This window comes from Monodelphis domestica, chromosome 1 (assembly GCF_027887165.1).
Source record: "Monodelphis domestica isolate mMonDom1 chromosome 1, mMonDom1.pri, whole genome shotgun sequence".
Classification (NCBI taxonomy): domain Eukaryota; kingdom Metazoa; phylum Chordata; class Mammalia; order Didelphimorphia; family Didelphidae; genus Monodelphis; species Monodelphis domestica.
The window spans coordinates 80,372,033-80,391,821 of record NC_077227.1 but is presented as its reverse complement, the minus strand read 5'-3'; the positions used below and the strand labels follow the sequence as shown (position 1 = coordinate 80,391,821).

At 36.6% G+C, this 19,789-nt stretch overlaps 1 protein-coding gene across 2 annotated transcripts in view; it reads right to left on the bottom strand.

Annotated features, from left to right (window-relative positions):
* Window positions 1-3,635: 3,635 nt before the first annotated feature.
* TCTN3 (tectonic family member 3) overlaps window positions 3,636-19,789 on the bottom strand; it is a 47,639-nt gene continuing 31,485 nt past the window's right edge. For both annotated transcript variants that reach the window (XM_056801877.1, XM_007478722.3), the window contains one exon: window positions 3,636-6,267. In XM_056801877.1, the coding sequence (XP_056657855.1) occupies window positions 6,031-6,267 (237 nt within the window). In that variant the 3' untranslated portion in view covers window positions 3,636-6,030. The remainder of the gene's footprint in view (window positions 6,268-19,789) is intronic.

Genomic DNA, 19,789 nt, shown 5'->3' with positions numbered 1-19,789 from the left:
TTAAAAAGTCCTGAATTTCCTCTGCTGGGAGGTCGTCTTCAGGAAATGGTCTTCAGGAGATGACTTGGGACCTTGGCTCTTGTACTGTTTCTTAGGTGACTTTCCTTTCCTGGCTTCTGGAGAGAGATTAGCTACAGAGAGACTTTCCCCTCTTGCAGGAGAAGGCCTCATGGGTGGAACACCAGGTCCTCCTGTTGAGGGTTAACAAGCCCTGCTGGGCTAAACTGAGCACTGGAGCAATATTTAATGTGATAGGCTAGACATCTTCTCTATCCTTTTTTTTTTTTGTATTTCTCTACTTTCACTCTACCTCTTTGTAAATAAAAGCTATTAAAAGTCATTTTGACTTGAACTATATTTTAAATCAGCGACCACCATATTATTTTAGAATTCTCACATATTTAGCCAAACCCTTAATTTAATTCCTTACAGAGGCATGAAAGAACATTTACAGTGAGGGAGAAGATGGGAGAGGTAGGGAGAACATATAAACCTTACTCTCATCAAAATTGGCTCAATGAAGGAAGAACATGCACAGTTAATTAAGTATAGAAAGCTGTCTTCCCTAAAATAGGAGGGAAAGTGGATGAGAGATGGGGTGGGGGGTGGAGCTAATAGAAAAGGGGGCAAATCAGGGGAGATGGAGGTCAGAAACTAAAGAGGGGTAAATAGGATGTAAAGTATTACACAGGAATCATAATGGTGCACATTTTTGGTGCAAGGCTTCTTGAAGAAGATACATAGTCATTCCCCAGTAGATAAATGGTCAAAGGCAGTTCTCAAACAAATCAAAGCTCTCTATAGTCATGCAAAACATGCCCTAATTTACTATTAATTAGAAAAATGTGAATTAAATCCCTGAGGTACCACCCCACCTCTAACAGATTGACTATTGGGACAGAAAAGGAAAATGACAAAATTTGGAAGATGTGGGAAAGCTGGGACATGAATGCATTGTTGAGGGAATTGTAAACTGATTAAATCTGGATCTATTTTCAAAAGGCTATAAAAGAGTACTTATCCTTTGACCCAGCAATACCATTACTAGGCTTGTATACCAAAGAGATAAAAAAATGGTGTGGGGGAGGGAAGGACCTATATGCACAAAAATATTTAAAGCAGCTGCAAAGAATTGTAAAGTGAAGGGATATCCAAAAATTGGGAAATGGCTGAGTAAGCTATGGTATATGATTGTAATAGAATACTATTGTGTGGTAAGAAATGACAAGCAAGAAAAGCCTGGAAAGATTTATATAAACTGAAGCAAAGTGAAATAAGCAGAACCAGGAAAACATTGGACAGTGACAGGAATACTTTACAAAGAACTGTGAACAATAGGTATTCTCAGCTACATAATGACCCAAAACTATCTCAAAGGAGTCATGATAAAAAATGCTATCTAATTCCAGAGAAAAAGTCTGAATCCAGACCAAAGCAAACTTTTTTTACTTTCTTCATTCCTTTTTCTATTTGAGCTTCTTTCAATAAAAGGATTAATATGGGGAAATGTTTTACACGATTGCACATGCTATATCTATAAGACTGGGGTTGGAGGACGGGAGGAAAAGAATTTGAAATTCAATATTCCTTGAAAAATATTGGAAACTGTTTTTACATGGAATTGTTGGGGAAAAAATAAAAGGAAAGAAAGACACGAGGAACAAGATGAGATCAGAAAAACCTGGACTTTTGTGAATTGATCCAAAGTGAAATGAGCCAAACCAGAACTGTGTATACTATAACAGAAATATGTATAATAAAATCAGCAAGACAAAGTTCCAAAATAAACCCAAAGGCCTCATGATAAAAAAAAACCCTCCCCCCAAAACAAACAAATAAAAAGAAACCCACTCTGCACTCAATGAGGAAATTGTTGGAATCTGATTGCAGAATGAAAGCATTCCATCCTTCACTTTATTTACTTCATGAATTTTTTATTGTACAAATGATGTTTTCAGTTATGACATGGGGAGTATGGAAACATGTAGTCATGAAAGCATTGATATAACCTATATCAGGCCACTTACTGCCTTGGGGGATGTGGAGGGAGAGAATGAATTGTGAATTGCCAGATAACCATTGATAAATATTATTGCTACATGTATATGAAAAAAAAAGAGAATTTTATCAAATTGATAAGAGCCATCCCCTAATTGATAAGTGGGCAAAAGATGTGAACAGTTTTTGGATGAAGAAATAAATCAAAGCCATATAAAGGTACATGAAAAAAATGCTCTAAATCACTACTCTAAGTCACTCATTAGAAAATGTAAAACAAAACAATTCTGAGATACCATCACACACCTATCAAAGTGAGTAAATTTATAAAAGGGTAAAATAACAGATGTTTGAGGAGATATGGAAAAATGGGGACATTAATCTACTGTTGGTGGAGCTGTGAAATGACTCAACTTGCAAATGTTTTTAATATTTGACAGTGACAGAGACAGTGAAATGGGTAGAACCAGAACACTATATACAGCCACAGAATTAATGCTGGGAGAAGTTCCTCCTCACCCTGAGACCTCACCCCACCAGGACTGCTACCTGGATCTGTGTATGGACAATGCAACAGGGGTCTGGCACCTAGAGATGGCAAAAGGACCCTAGTAAACTCCTTCTGAGTAGTTGTCCAACCTCACCTTACCATCCATGGCTGAGAGCCTAGGAAGCTTTTGCTGATTCTGTGCCCCCAGGGCCTGTTGCTATGATGGAGGTTGCCTTGGTGTCCTGTTTAGATCTCTACTTCTACTCTGGGGCTCACTAGTTGTTTTGGGCTGAACAATTATTTTACCCCATCTTTTTGTTGGTTATTCTGATCCAAAATTCATTCTGAGATATCTTATTGTAGTTTTGGGGTGGGTAATTTGATAGAGATCAGGTAAGCCTGTATGCCTTTTCTACCATCTTGGCTCCACCCCACCGCAGAATTAATATTTGAAGAACAACTTGTGAATGTACTCCAGAGAATGAACTGGCAAATAGAAATACAAAAAATATAACATATATACATGTTATTTTGGTCAGGCAATTCCTTCTATGGTGTAGGGAAGGAGAGGGGGAGATGCCAAGGAATATATTTTTTTTAAATTAAAAAGAAACATTTCTAACTCTTATACTCTCTCATAATCTCAATTCTAAGTCAGAAGAGCAGCAAGGGCCACATAGGTAGAAAATGTTAGAGGTCTAATTGGAACCCAGATCATCCTGACTCCAGGTCTGGTGCACTATCCATTATCCATTATGATACCTGGCTACACCTGAGATATACTTTTTTAAATTTAATTTTTCCCCAATTATATGTAAAAATGGTTTCCAACATTTAAAAAAATTTTTGAGTCTCAAATTTTCTCCCCACCCTCCAGTTGGTAAGAAATCTGATATTTAAATGTAAAACATTTCTGGAAATAAATTATTTAAAATTAAGTACAATATTCCTAAGGGGAAAAATTGATGATGAGAAAAGACCTAAGATCTAAGAGAAGTTTCAATTGAATGGTGGAAAAAGAAGTCAAATTGCAAAGGCTTGAGAAGTGAAGAGGTAAGAGAATAGAAGCAACAGATATTGAAAGCAATGAATAAGTATTTGAAAAGAGAAAATTAGCAAGGGAATAGAAAAAATGCACATTAAGTCATTTTTTAAAAAATCATTGGATTTATTTTAAATTTAAGTTCCAAAAAAGAGCAATTCCTTATACACAGAACACAAAAAAGGTTGTATATGAAACTATGCATCTCTATTTCATACTGCTTGCTTTTTAATTTTTTAAAAGTATAATTGAATTCTACACATTCACTTTCAAAACTGTCTTGCTTTTCTGTTCTGGGCATTTTAAAGAATGCTTCAATGCTCCCTCACCCCACTCCACCCACCTGTTTTTTTGCATCACTAATGCTAAATCTCTTCTCTTTACCTCAAATTTTTAAAAATGTCTTTCTTACTTAATCTCTGCCATACTCTTTAAAGTTATAAAAGTTTTGAATGGACACTTTTTTTTAAATTATTAGAGAATGTTAGCACCACATCATCATAAGTCTATTTCAATTACTTAAATTTACCTTCCCAGAGTTAAGAGCAGTTTCTATCCATTGGCTCCTTGCAGGGCCAAACAAACAGTTTTAATCCCTCTTTTGCCTGCTAACCTTGGAATAGTATTAGGACCTACACCACCCTTCCCCATCTCCCCTTTCCCAAGCTAAACGCCTTTAGTTCCCTGAACTTATCCTTTTATGGCATGAACTCAAGGCCCTAGATCATTTTAGTTGCCTTCCTCAAGATCAGAGATTCTTTACCTGGGCTCTGTAGACTTCTTTTTTCTTTTTTAAATATTAAAAATTTTATTTCAAAATAATAGGTTTCCTTGATAATTCTATGTATTTTATTTATTTAAAAACATTCTCAGGAGAGGTGCACAGACATGACTCAAAAAAAGGTTAAGAATCTATGTAGATTCTTTCCAGTTTATCAACAAATGTGATCTCTAAAATTGAACATAATATTTGGCATGAGATCTGAACAGGACATAGTAAAGAAAAACTCTTACTTCCTTATTTTTGGAAACCATGCCTCGCTTAAGGAAGCATAGGGTGGATTTAGCTTTTTTGGGCTGCCATATTATATTTATACATATATATGTATATACATACATATATATTGTTGACACATTGAGCTTTATTTCTATGAATATTTCTGTAAATATTTTTTGTCTTGGCTAGTTAACTCCTAAATATTTTATGCATTTTGTAGTTATTTTGAGTGAAATATTTCTTATTGTTATTTCTTTATTATAGACACATTACTCTCTAGGCATGGCTCCCACCTCTTATAAATCTACTTTGTTTTTCACCTGTAAAATTTTACATTTATCCCTATAATACTTCATTTTATTAGATGTGATCCAATGTTTGAAGCTGTTCAGATCTTTTTTGGATTTTGACTCAATCATGCAGTATGTTGGTTTTTCTCTAAGATTTAAGCATTCTGTAAATTTGGTAACCGGATCTATGCCTTTATCCAAATAATTGATAAAAAATGCTAAATGGTTCAGAACCAAACAGAGATCTTTGATATCATATGGACATAGATTCTGGAGCTAGGACATGAAGAGTCACCTATTCTAGTCTTTTTCATTTTAAAGATATGGAAACTATATCTTAGGCTAAGTGACTTGCCCAAGGTCACAAAGATAATTAGTAAGTAGAGTCAGGATTCAAACCTAAATTCAGTACACTTTTCCTATGAATTAGTGTAACACTAGTACTTGATCACTTTTATTTCCCTGACCCTGGCAAGGGGAAAGATAAAGGTGGACAAACATATATTGCCCTTAATTGCAGAAAAAGTGAGCTGAGAGTTTGCACCAGAGAAAAGGGAAAGAAAATTGCTTTTCCCATTTTTGGATAGGCAAAAAAAGGATAGCCCTGAATAGAGCCAAGATAGGATATCAATACTTTTCTATTATAAGCACTAAGTCCTTTTGCATTCCATGACAGTTACTGTCAAGTTTACTTTGGGTTAACATTTTAACTTGTTCTTATTTCTGTAACAGAAGATTTGAATCTGGATTTGGTTACTCAGAAGGACACTTATCTCCTCTCTGCTTAAGACCATGCTTAAGTTCTGTTTTTCTGGTACAGACTTGGGTTTTCATCGGTCTAGGAAAATTCTACTATCAATGAAGATGGGCAACTGTAGTAGAGTGCTGTCCAGGGTAGAGAAAGGACACAAGAGCTGCCCAGGATCACAGAGCCAGTATATGTTAGAAGTTTTATTCCTTTCAGGTTCCAAATCTAGTCATGTACTATGCTTTGCTGCCTCTCAGCTAGTGTTTTACCATTAAGAATTAAGATCAGAATATTTTTATCTTTTCAGAAACTCCACCATACACAGACTCCTTCCCTATTATCCCATAATTGATGTAAACATTTTTTCCTGCTCATAATGAATAAGAATCAATCCTACAGCACAAGCTGGAAGGCCACCCTACAACTCTCATTAGGGAAAAGTTCAATGTGATTCTTCTCCTTTCTTCAGTTCATCTCTAAGCTAAGAAGGCCATGTAATGACATACACAGAAGGACAAGAGGAATACTCAAGCTTCTTAAAGATTCCATTTCTCCATTCCATTCCCTTGCAGGTGGAATAACGTAGGTCAATGGCAACCTCCAATTTATTTTTGGTTGTTCCTTTACAAAACTTGGCTTCATTGTGACATCAGAGAAGGACACAAAAGTTGTCAAAGATATTTCTGGCATAGATGAGGGTAACTGCAGAAAGAAAGAAATGACAGGTCAAGCAGTTGGCCAGCTTTAGGCATATAATTTCAATTTGATTCAACAAATACCAACAAACAAATTAATCAATTAATAAAGGAACTTTTAAAACCCAACATATGTTAACTGCCTATGTGTTGTAGGGCATTGTGGACACAAAGACTTCCTGGATTCATGAAGCTGAATTTCTATTTGAAAGATACAATCTGTCCCTAGATGTAGAAATACAAAGTATACTAAAAGTAGAATGAAGTTATTTAAAGAGTAACTTCATGCTAACAACAGGAAGGACTGGCATAGGCCTCATATAAGAGGGAGGATCAGAGGGAATTGGGGAGGCATTGTGAATTTTAGATTTACTCCACCCTGCTTAGTCTTTAGAATTCTAGCAACCATGAATGTATACACCCCCACTTAAGGATTAAGTGTTGGGGAAGAAGGACTATGACCGGCATGTGCTAGCAAGTGACAAATCAGAAACAACTAATGGACCCCCTGGGCTGTCCTAAGCCAAGTTTAAGTCACCACTGGCACATGTGAGACACAGGAAGTAATATAAAGAACTGCCTTTATATTTCATGTCACTTCCTGTGAGCAGGAATTTTTAGTGGAGTTGACCCTGGAACTCGAGCCTGAGGAGCTCCTCAGATTGCTTCTCTTTAGATGGTCACATGGTGAACAATAAGACTGACTCCCCTTTCCCTTGGCTTTCTGGAGAGGCCCCTTGGCCAAGGCCTCTGAACTCTTGTGCTGGAACAGTTTTAATCCCCTTTTCTCTCTCTCTTCTCTCTCTCAAATTCTTCCTTCTATTATAAATAAACCACCATAAAATTCCATTCTGACTTGAGTATTTCATTGGGACTTAGAATTTAAATCCCTGGTGACGAACTAAAATTTATATTCAGTCTTAACCCTAAATTTACTCTTAACAGTCTTGGGAAATTTACCCCTAACAGCATGAGACCACCTGTCAAAGACCATGGTATAGGCAAGCAGAATGAGACACCCAAGAGACAGTCAGAAGGCCAGCATGATTAGGGATAGAGCGTGCAATATGAAATGAGGCTGGGAAGGTGGGCAGCAGGGGGCAGCCAGGTGGCTCAGGGGATTGAGAGTCAGGTCTATAGACCTCATACTTAGTATTGATTTCAAAGTAAAAGGTAAGAACTTAAAAGAAAAAGAAAAAATCAGATTGTGTAAAATTTTAAAAGTTTTTAAGAAGCTTATATTTTATTGATGAAGTTACATGTTTATTTGTAGAGGGACAGGTCTGCTTCCAGCCTCAATGAGATAGGAAGACCTAGCCTGAAAAATAAATAATAGACACTTCCTAGCTGTGTGACCCTGGGCAAGTCACTTAAACTCTACTGCCTAGCCTTTGCCACTCTTCTGCTTTGGAACCAATATAATATTGATTCTAAGGCAGAAGGTAAGGGTTTAAAAATAAATAATAAAATATCCATACTTTTTGATCCAGCAATTGCACTTCTGTACATATACCCCAAGGAAATAAAAAATTAGAAAGAACAACCTGATACAAACTGAAATATTCATAGCAATAGCACTTTGTTCTAGCAAAGAACTAGAAACAAAGTTACCTGTGGAAAAAAAATATGGCAAATGAACATCAAAATATTGTTGTACAGTAAGAAATGACAAAAATAAGGAATTCAGAAAAACATTGGAAGATTTGAGTCATACACATAAAAATAATCTGACCCAAATAAACAATTTTTGCAATAGCTGCAAAGACATAAATGAAAAGTTCACTAAAAGGAAACTGAAGCCCAGCTTGCTCCCTACAATGGGGAGAGGATATCTGGAAGGGAGGATTAAGAAAGAATCTCCTAATCATTGTCATTAAAAAAATCTAACATGATCTCAAGGGAAGGTTTGAATGGGTTAGAAGGGAAATTAATCTGTGATGTGACAAGAAGCATCAGTAAAACATATGGGTACAGACTGTAACCCATTTGTATTTCTCTCAGTCAAGAAAAACTAAAAGTAAATTGCTACATTTCCATAATTCTTTTCAGCCTTCAACTTACAATACAATCCTAGATAATACTTTTATTTTCGAAACACCAAAATGAATGTCACACTGCTAGTTTAAACACACAGGCCATCAAAAATCTGTGTATTTTGTCTGTGATGCCTAGACCATGAAAAACTATAATCCCCTGAGAAAGAACACAACTTTTCCCTTGATGGGTGCCTACTTCAGAGCACAGAAAACTACATGATTCAACTATTGTTCTGCAGCTCCCGGTCAGATCTCATGATGCTTCAGGGTCCACAAAAGCATGGTATACATGTGATTGTTTGGAAAACTAAGGATAAATGTTCTCTTCTCTAGTATGTAAAGACAAGCAGAGCTTCTTCAAAGACTCCTTCCGTCATTCTCCTACACACCAAGAAAACTGGATCATCAAATAGCATTTATATAAAATGGTGAAGGACTAAATTTGTGTCTGGGGGGGCTGAAACTTATTCAATCTTTTTTTTTTTTAAATGAAGCACTCACCAAAAGTACCAGTTCATTTCATAACTGTATTACAAACTGGTCAATATACTGATCCTGACAATTCAGTAGTTAGCAGAACTCAATCCCTTTTCTATGCATTCATTTCTGAAGAGGCTGTGATATCTCAGGGTTAATCTAATCTAGAATAAGGAGAACTGAGATGAGGATCCATCTAAAAAGTTTCTGTGGCCTGAAGGTAGTTTTAAGATGCAGGGGGCTCAAGCTCAGTGTCTGCATTAAATCCAGCAATGATATGGTAAGCCCTCAAAGTACAGAGGGTCACCAGTCCAGGACAGAAATTGAGGTCAAACAGTAAAGTGATAAATGTTGGAGGGGAGGTGGCAAAATTGAGACACATTGCTGGTGGAGTTGTGAATTGATCCAACCATTCTGGAGAGCAATTTGGAACTATGCCCAAAGGGCAATAAAAGAATGATCCTTTGATCCAGTAATACTACTACTAAGTCTATATCCCAAAGACATTAAAAAATAGAGAGAGAGAGAGAAAGGACCTAATTGTACAAAAATATTTATAGCGTTTTTTTGTTTTTGTTTTTTTTTGTGGTGGCAAAGAATTGGAAATTAAAGGGATGTCCATCAATTGGGGAACAACTGAACAAATAATGGCATATGTTGGTGATAGAATACTATTGTGCTATAAGAAAAAATGAACAGGATAATTTTGAAAGAGCTGGAAAGACCTACATGAACTGATGCAGAATAAAGTAAGCAGAACCAGGAAACACTATATACAGTAACATCAACATCAACTATGAAAGACTTAGCTACTCTCAGCAATGCAGTGATCCAGAACAATTCTGAGGAACTTATGACAAAGAATACCCACATGTAGAGAAAGAACTATTGGAGAGGGAGTGGAGATGAAAGCATATGACTTTTCATTGTAGTTTATTTGGGTTTTTAGTTTTATATGATTATTCTCCTACAAAAATAAACAATATGGAATATATTTTGCATGATTGTATAATCCAGACTGAATTTCTTGGAAGCTCTGGAAGGGTGAGGGATGGAAGAGAGGGAGACAATTTGGATCATAAAACTTTGGAAAGCTTATGTGGAAATGTGTTAATATATGTAATTGATAAAATAAAATATCTTTAAAAGAAATGGAAGTCAAAGTTTCTGTGCCAATCAGTAGTGGGATTTGGTTTGTTGAACTTCCACTTCTAGCCTAGGTGAGATAGGAAGAATAAGCTCTGGAAAAAAATTTTAAAAGTTGGATCACTGAGATCATTGAGACAATCTTAAGTAATAACCCCAATGGTTAATATGGATTCGGAAAGTCTCTGGGTCTATCTTATGCAATAAAAAGTCTATCCTTCTAAAGTCATGCTGAATAGAGACACCCAGTGATCAAAGTTCTAAATAGTTCTATGCCCAAAGCTGCTTTAGGATGTGGAGATTTGCTCACCAGAAACTAAAGCTGCCTTCTCTCTTTAGCTCCTACCTTAGCTAGCCTATTGTCATTTCTATCCACAAGGACCTATATTCTTTGGACTAGTTTCTGCCCTATAGGATCCACAGAAAAACCCAGAGGCATGGGCAGGAAAGTGCTTCTGTGATTCTGTTTCATCAACTCTGGCAATAAATTCCTGCTACTATAACCTTGACCTATTATAGACCAGCTGTATTTGTTCTGTGAGTTCAAACTACTTATGTGTGATCCTTTTCTAATTAGACTATCTCTAAGGTTTTCTGACATCTAGCATGCCCTGACTCTTGGAATTTGTTGTTGCCTCATTGCTAACTCTTAACTTTTGCAATCAGCATGTGATTCACTGCTTGACTAACATATGTTGCTAATTCCTGGCAGACTCTAACATATATTTTGTTTTGTTAATAGATTACCCTGGTCCTTGCTCTTTACATTGACCAGTGACCCTCTGGCCTGGCACTGACACGTGTAGAATTAACTATCTGAGCTAATCCTACACATAATCCAATAGTTCAAAACAGGATTTTGATTTTTCATTGGAAGCACTAGACTGTAACACAAACAAACCAAATATGGATTAACAATAATGTATGGCTTTAAAAAGTAATATTTAGGTTTTGTTAATAGGAATGCCTGTTTTATGCTACAATGTATTAAGTATTCTTCTATTTACAATGAGTGAACAAGATTAACTTTGGAGTATTTAGGGATCATATGAGACCATAACCCAAAAGGATATAGAGTTTGCCAGGGAAATATTTATGGCTATTCAGAACTCAGCACACACAATTCTTTGATCCTTATATTAACCACCATCACAAATCATGCTATAATTGGTGTCCTCAATGGCTATTTTCCTTCACACCCCCCCCCCCAGTTTCTCATGAAATTTCCATTTTTTAATCTAGTAAAGAAAGTTAGAGCTCACAATTATGCTGAATGTCTGGGAGGGAAAAAAAGCAGACTCTACTCTCTGGAGCCCCGACAGAATTAAGGAAGAACAGAAGTTAATAGTACCTGTCAGACCTACTTCAACACCATCTAGAAGGTAAGGTTCTGGAACTAAATTTTAGTGTGTTTGATTTGAAGAGGCTGAAATCCAAGGCTTTCTTCCCCACTAACTTTTTCAAACTTATTCTCTATTTTATGTACTCTAGTTTATTATGGGTTTTATTCTGTTTGCCTTATCTTAGACTGAAATAGAAACAACGTTCTTAATGATTAAATTAAAATTTTGAGTCTGAATTTTGAGGGCTGAATAACCTCTTGTATATGGGGTTCATAATTTGGGTGAACATGTTCACTGAGGTGGGGGTGGGGGGTGTTGGACTAAACAACTTCTTAAGTTTCATCCCTAAAATTTTGTGATCATGGTTCAAGAAACCAAATTGCCTTCTTTTTACTCACTAAATATCTTCTGCTTCATTTCTTAATTTCTCAGTCAGGGTGATATAGTATAAAGTTGGCACTGGAATCAGAAGAATCTGGGTTCAACTCCTGCTTCTGGCACAATGACTGTGTGACTCTGGGCAAGTCACTTAATCTCTTAATGACCTAAACAACTTGCTATTAATAAGTTTAAGATGCCAAGAAGCTGCCAATGTGCACAGGGAGAAAAGCTTTCCTCATCTACAGTTCCTTAAATTAGAAAGTCACATGTAGTTAAGGCCTTGTGATGAAAAATCAGGTAAATATTCTAAAACAAAGATCACAATTGCTTTCAGAAGATGGAATTTGACTGCTGGAAAATAAAATTGGAATTTTAAAGAAAGTCAAGAATTATCAAAAATGAAGATTACAAAATAAGGAAAAAAGAAAAACAACAGAAAAATAGGATTTAGATTTTTTAAATCATAAACAAATTAATTTAAATGAACTCTCAGAGATAAACTTATGGATTTTAAAGAGACCGTGGCAGAGCCAACAAATTTTTTAACTGCTCCAGTTTTCTAATTTCTATGACCCCTTTCTTGTATATAAACATATGCTTTTGCTTTTTAGAAATTTCTAACTACTAACTGCTATCATCATTTCAAGAGTACAAATGAATTAATACTGCTTCATATTATGTCTTTGTATAAGTATACTTGACTTTTGATTTTAAAAATATGCATTTTAGAGCTATAAAACAAAAAAGGCCATATTATAATCTTTGCATATTAGAAGTTTATTTCTCCCACACTAAGGAATACGAAGCTAGCTTTTCACTTGTAGAACCCCAAAGAGGAGGGAATCCCAAACACTTTTACGAGCCTTTTGATCCTTCCTGTGAGAGAATTCCTCAAGATTATGAAACTGCACTGGACATATAACTGCCATCTATCTTGTAAATACTAACTGCCTCTTGCTTCTCTCTTTTCCCCTAAATTCTGCCAAGGTCTCTTCCTCTTTTTCCCAGTAACACCATAGACAAAAAATTGGGGTCTCTCTAGCATCACAGTACCTAGCAAGGTTAGCTGTAGTTGACTGAGAATAAAGGAGGGAACACATTTTCTTTCATACTCTTCATTTCTCCTTAACCAATTCCTATGCTCAAAGATTTCCAAGCACAGATTTGAAAGTGAAGATGGCAGACAGCACCTTTCTGTTTCCAATTCCTTACTACTCTGGAATTCGGAGAAAGGAGTAAACATTTTTGCTATACAGTAGAAATGAGGCTTTTCATATATAGAAAATGAGGGCTGGAGGACAATCTTTATTGCTGCAATACTATTACTCCAATCTGGAAATTGATTTGAAGACCCCTGGCATTCTATTTATATCATCTAAAAGAATATTCTTTAAATCTCTTTTAGACATAAGTCTTATGAAGGGTTTCTCTTTCCCTTCCCTAAGTAGAATGCAGGAAACTCTAGAGTTAGTTATTGCAATATAATTACAAGAAGTATTTGCCACCAAATGAAGGAGATGAAATGGGTAGGAGAAACTGATCAGGTCTCATTTTTAAATTCCTCAAATTCATGAAGTCCTCATTCTAATTACTAAAGTGACCGCATATTAGAAGCTAGTGAGATGCACTAAGTCAATGGAGTTATTAGAAATCACAAATTATATAAAGTAGCATAAAAATACAATTTAGCTTATAAGTTATTTACATAAAAGACCTCAATGAAATATGCACATATCCATAATGTTGAGTCTAATTTAAAAAATTTTAACAAGGTAATAAAACAATAAAAGTAACAATGAACTTGGAGTTTGGGGAGTCTTCTATAAGAGACTCTGAACAAAAATTACTATAGGAGAAAGGGCAAAGTACTAGCATTGTATAATAATTCATTAAATAATTTTGTCATCAGTTAGTAAATGACTTGTAAAAGAGATAAACTTTTATAGTAGAAATTTCATTGGTGAATAGTTCATCTGTCTTTGTCACTATTTCTGGCGAAGGTACTATTTTTCAATCAGAGCCTAACCTATGTTATGTTCCTTAGAGTAAGGGGAATTGAAGAAGACAAACATTTCTTCAGAAAACTTATTTTCCATTGCTTCATTTTTACTGATCTATGTAAATGTCACCATTTCCCAATTGAAATGTTCCCAACTGAAAGTTCTCTTGGGCTTAAGGGCTTTTTCACTTTTTTCTTTTTATTTCTAATGGCTTGCACATAGTAATGAATATTTGTTGGGTAACTCTAGTGGGTAGCACTGCTAAGGACACGTTCTATCCCATCCTCCCTTCTGGAAGAGGCTAAGATAACTTTCACCTAAGCCTCAATTATTTCCTCCTTGTTCCACTTTCCCTTTTCACATTGGAGTATGGAAGTTTAGTTAGCCAGACCCTGTTATAATAACTATGGGCAACAGGATTATAAGGCATTTATACTGGATGAAAAGTTATTAGTACAATTACAAGAGCTCAGAGCTTCCAACTAGAAAAATTCCTAACATTCAAACAAAGGTTTGTCTATAAAGTTTTATATACCTCTAGCTAGTCCCTTTCCTCTTTAAAGATAAAGCAAAGTTAAGATACATAAAGTATTTAGGCAAAAGAAGTAAACAGAATAGTGTCTGTTACAGTACAAGTACAAAGTAGGGAAACTGGACAGGGAAAAATAGACTTTTTTCTCCCTAGAACTCCCCTCAAGTCAAGAGCAGTTAGGTAGCACAATAGATAGAGTGCCAGGCCAGGAGTTGAGAAGACCTGAGTTCAGATGTGGCCTCAGCCTCTTCCTAACTGTGATCCTGGGCAAGCCATTTTACTCCAATTCCCTAACCCTTGCCATTTTTCTGTCTTAGGCTTGATACTAAAAAAGAAAGTAAGGGTTAATGCAGTGAACCATTCATGACCTCATGGAATAGAGTTCCTCTTCCCAGGTATTTGTGACATACTATTCCTGCTGAGTACGCCAAAACATAGTAATCTCAGTTCAAGGCTGCATGAACAGTTCCAAGATCTCCTGGGAATGGGTTAACTCCCCTCTTCACACTCTGGGGAGGATTGGGGAGGATAGATTGTGTCTCTAGAGAAGAGCTTTAAATCTGGTGTTCTACTTACAATAAACGTTCATTATCCCTCTTTGATAATGTTCCAGTCTTTCTTTCTTGCAACTTCAACAGCTCTAAGCTGTCCCCCGGCAGTTCTAAACTGTCCCCTATTGCGACTCTCTGTAGATGTCCCCGGCAGGTAAAAAAAAAACAAAAAACCAAACTTCCCTTTCTCTTTCCCATTCTGAGATGCTGTAGAATGTAATGATTCACTTTGATCTCTCCCTTCACTGTCTGTACAATTCAGCCCTTCTTTCATTTCTATGTGCAGTTATTATTCTTGTGCCACTAATTCTTTTCATCTCAACTTGTTTAAGTCCCAGAAGGAAGTAGGGGCACCATTTTTCTACTGTGGCTGTTCAGTTCTTGCAGTCTTCACTCTCACTCTTTCCCTCAAAGACTGTTTGTCCCTTTAAAAACTCTCCAGATATGACTTAAATCCACCTTTTGACTCAAAGATTTTGCCAGTCCCAAGCAACTCTCAGTATTGAGAGGGAATGCTTGTCCTTCTGCTCTACAAATCCCAGGATGCTAGTTCATTCTCAAACTCCTAATACAGTTGGATTCCTCTTTGTACTCTGAAAGCTACTTTTAAGAAGCAAGAACTCTAATACTCTTTTGAAAAACTGGTGCTACAAGGGCAAATATGATAGTGTAAGAAATAAAAATAATGAAAGCAGAGGAAGTAGGAAAAAGAAAGGTCTTTATTAATAAATGAAAAAGTCTCTTCTCTGACAAGCTCCTGCTCTCCCCTACCCTCTGCAGCTAAATTGGTTCAAAAACACCTTCAAAGTTCCCTCCCTAGGCCAGGATTGGTCCATTTATAACCAATCCCAAGTCAGGAAGTAGGGGGGAAGGGAACCCTGGGGGTTGCAAAGCATGCTGGGGGATGTAGTTCCCAGCATAGTTTTTTTCTTAAAGATGCAAAGGATGCTGGGGGATGTAGTTCCCCAGCACACAGTCTTTTCTCAAAACCCACAATAGAAACAGGAAGAGTTCTTTACCTAAGGACACATCTACCTTAGGAAATTGAAGAAGGGTTAGGCATAGACATGCATGATAAAGGTAAAAAGCAAAAAAAGTCATAGGAATGTGGATTTAGAGCTAAAAGAGATCTCCGAGATCATCTAAGACAACCTCTATCAATCAATCAATCACTATTATTAGTCAAAACTTATTAAGTGTCTGACACTGTGAAAGGCACTGTGATCACAAGTACAAAGAATCACATAATCCCTAAGCAAAGGAGTTGATATTCTAATGATAATGAACCTGAAGCCCATAGAGATTAACTGACTTGCCCAAGGTCAGTTAGGTGTGAGTTGCAGTGCCAACATTTCAATGAGGATCTCTGAAACCATATGCAGCACAGCTGACTCATATTTACTTTCCATATATGTTAGAGATCATGTTTCCTATAAAAATGGAAAAACATTAAACACAACCTGGTTACCTTGCTATAATCTCTGAAGATACTCTACCCACATGATATCTCTTACTCTTAACTTCTGTCACTTGACTTAACATCTGGGTTTCAAATCACTGACTTTAATTACTCTTACTTCTCAGTACTGTCTGAGTCCACAGAGGAACTGTATAGGAAAGTAGTTGGAGGCTCCCCCAACTTAGGTTCAGCTACCAAGAAAGGCCACAAAAATAAAACCTCTTTGACTCCTAGAAAAGGTATGAACTCAAGACTGACCCATATGTAAGGGGAATTGAGTGGGTTACTACTAAGTCAAATTTATGTTTAAGTCTGAAAATGAATGCTATCCATTCCATGCATGTGGTACAAGCCTGGGGGTCACAACAGAAAAACTGAATAGTTCTCTAATTCTTACTAGAAATTATATTTGCTGTATTATTTAGTAATTTCTCATCATTTTTTTGAACACTCACTCTGTTATAAGATACAGTAGTACAATTCAGAATCCAATCTTCTCTTCCCCTGGAATAATTAAAACCCAATATTCTTTGGAAAATGCTGGAAATTGTTTTCACATATATTTGATGAAAAAATAAATAAATAAAATTTAATATAACTTTACTTCCTAGTAGCCAAAGCTCATGAACCAAGAAAACTCTTAGTTCATACTGCATGTACTGGTGGTAGAGATGGAAATATTTTGGAGAATGAATTAGCAATATGATGAAACATTATTTCTCAAAGCAATTTCTCAATATTTTGGTGAATGTAATTATCAGACTTCGCAGAGCCAATAATAATTCAAACATAATGGAACTATTTGTTATAATTAAAAATTTCCTGGAGACTGTATATTAAATTATAATTATTGATTAGGAAAAGTTGGAGAGAGAAAAAAAACATACTTGGTTAGCCTAACTAAAAAAAGTCTTTAAGGCACTCCTAAACTGGTTTGAATTAAAACCACTGCAAGTGTTTCTTCAGCTCGGGCTCTGTGAAAACTGATATCCAATAACTTCCAAGTATTATATTTTATAAGATTTATTAATAATCACTTGAAGTAGAAGAAATAAAAGAACAAAAGAAAAAGCCTAATAAATAACATATGTGTAAAATTCTCCTGCCTGGCACTCACCCAACCTCCACCAGTCTCATTCCTGGGAAAAAAGAGAGGGTAGAGCTACACAAAACTTTTATCTTCCCTATGTTAGTACATAATGTGAGAAGGAACATGGGAAGCTGGGAAAGAGAGTTCCTAATTACAGAGCTCCCAATCAGTTTTCACCCAAGACACACTGGCCTAGTGCAAGTGGCTTCAAGCAATGGCAGGCCAGATAAGAAAAGGTCAGCAGTGTTGGCCAAGGAGAGAGAGGAACTGGACTATTGCTTATTGACTATGGGAAGAACAAGGTAAGGCTCAGTCCTAGAGCCTATGGGCCAAAGGAAAGGAACCACCAAAAAGATGCTCACTGTGTCAGGGTGATCATGCCTGGTTCTTTGAAAACTTTTGGGAAAAGGCCATGCTGGCAGCAAGCAGGGGGGTAATGAATCAATCACACTTCCTTAAGGCACATTAAGAATACAGAGGCAGAATGCAGGAATAGCTCAGGGCGGTGCAGGGAGGGAGGAAGCAGTAGGAAAGAGGCAGAGGAGGGAGAGGGGCACAGAGAGTCAGGCAGCATGGGTCCATAGCAAGTGGAGCAGTGTTGGGGATTTGGGGTCCCATTCTTATAGAGGGGGTGGTCTAATTCTTATCCACACCATTTTAGGATTAGCTCAGGGTCACTTTGGGGAGCTTTAATTTACATAATGTGCTGCTGCTCTTACTGTGCATATCTGGGTTAAACTGTTGCTTGCAGAGCAAGGGTAGTTGATAGCACTAAGGGACCATTATATTGGGGCCTAGCTGGCTTCCTCTAATTTAGCATATAGTCTCTGTATGTGGCTTCAGTTAATTTATGAGGCAGTTGTTAAGTGGTCTCTATGCTATCATAATTTATGAGTTTGCAAGTAATTGTAATCTTCTCATTACTGTTACTTTATACTGGCTAATAGACTTCCTATATACTAATAATACTATATGCTAATATACTGATAATATACTTTCTATACTAACTGGGGGGTGGTGGTTAGGGGAATCATTATATGATATAGTTTCAATACAGTGAGTCTCACCAAAGAAATGAAAGTGAAAACAACAGAATATGGATCCAATTACACAGAAATGAAGATTAATGTAGAATAAAAGCAAAAAACATTAACATTAAAAGAAAATATGCTCACTATGCAAGGAAAGTCTACTGATCTTGAAGACAGGATGTGTAGATACTTTCCAAAGATCATAGGTTTCCCAGAAGAACATGGCAGCACAAAAAAAAAATACTATAATCAAGTAAATTGTAGGAGAGAAATGACCAGAATTTCTGAACAATAGAAAATGAAATACCTATTAAAAGTTTCAGTTTACTTGCAGAAAAATATCCAAGCCTGACCACAATGGCTATATTTTAACAATTCAATTCAGAAACAAGTTCTGTAAATAATCAGAATAAAGACCTTCAAATACAAAGGAACTCTGAACAAGATTATTCTGTCTTCACTAGAAAACATAGGAGGGAATGGAATAATGTATTCAGAACAAAAAATGGAGCTCAGGAGCTCAAGGTGATCCATACTGCAAATATGAAAAAAGATGGGTGGCAGTAAGGTGGCCCAGTGGACAGAGTACTAGGCCTGGAGTCAGGAGGATCTGGGTTTAAATTTAGCCTCAGATACTTCCTAGCTATGTGACCCTGGGCAAGTCATTTCACCCCAATGTGTGACTCTGAGCAAGTCATTTGACCCCAACTGCCCACTCTTATGTTTTGGAACCAATACTTTAAAAAATTCTAAGACAGAAAGAAAGGACTTAAAAAAAGAGAGAGATGAACATTCAGTAATAAGGAGACATTAAAAACCTTTTAAGAAAAAAAAAAACAAAACTGAAGAGATTCTTTGCATCTTAAACAACAGAAATTCAAGAGAAGTGAATAAATGTATTAGCCAAGGTCAGCAACAGCACCAGAGAGACCTAAATGCACACAAGGAGGAGTGGGGGGGGGGGGGGTGGTGGTGCAGGTAGAAATCAGGAAACTGAGGATGGTATTCTGAACAGAAACTGGTGGTATCTTGCCTACTGGTAAATGCTTCTTTTGTAGAGTTGTATTACAGCCTGGGAGAGTACATTAAAGGGGGGAAGGGAGCAGGGGGATTGAGAGGAGTGATCTGCTAAGGCCAAATCAAGGACTGCCAACAGGGGAAAGTGATAAAGTGATCCCGGAGGTTTCAGAAAGTGAAGAACTTACAGGAACGGTAGGGGAGGAGAGGGGAAGGTTTGAAAAAAGGCATTAGGAAAAAGGTCTTATTTTGGCGGGAGAAGGTATTCCACTAATAAAAGCTTTTATGAGTGAAGAGAGATGGTTTGTGCAAGGGGATGGGGACCTTTCTTGAGTATCACCTTGAGGATTTGGGGCTTTAAAAATCTACTTGCCCTACATTTGAATAGGAGGATTAGAACCCTGGCACCTAGGGGAATGGGAGAACAATTACCCAGAGAGGAGAGATTTTGAGGCAAATGGGGAAA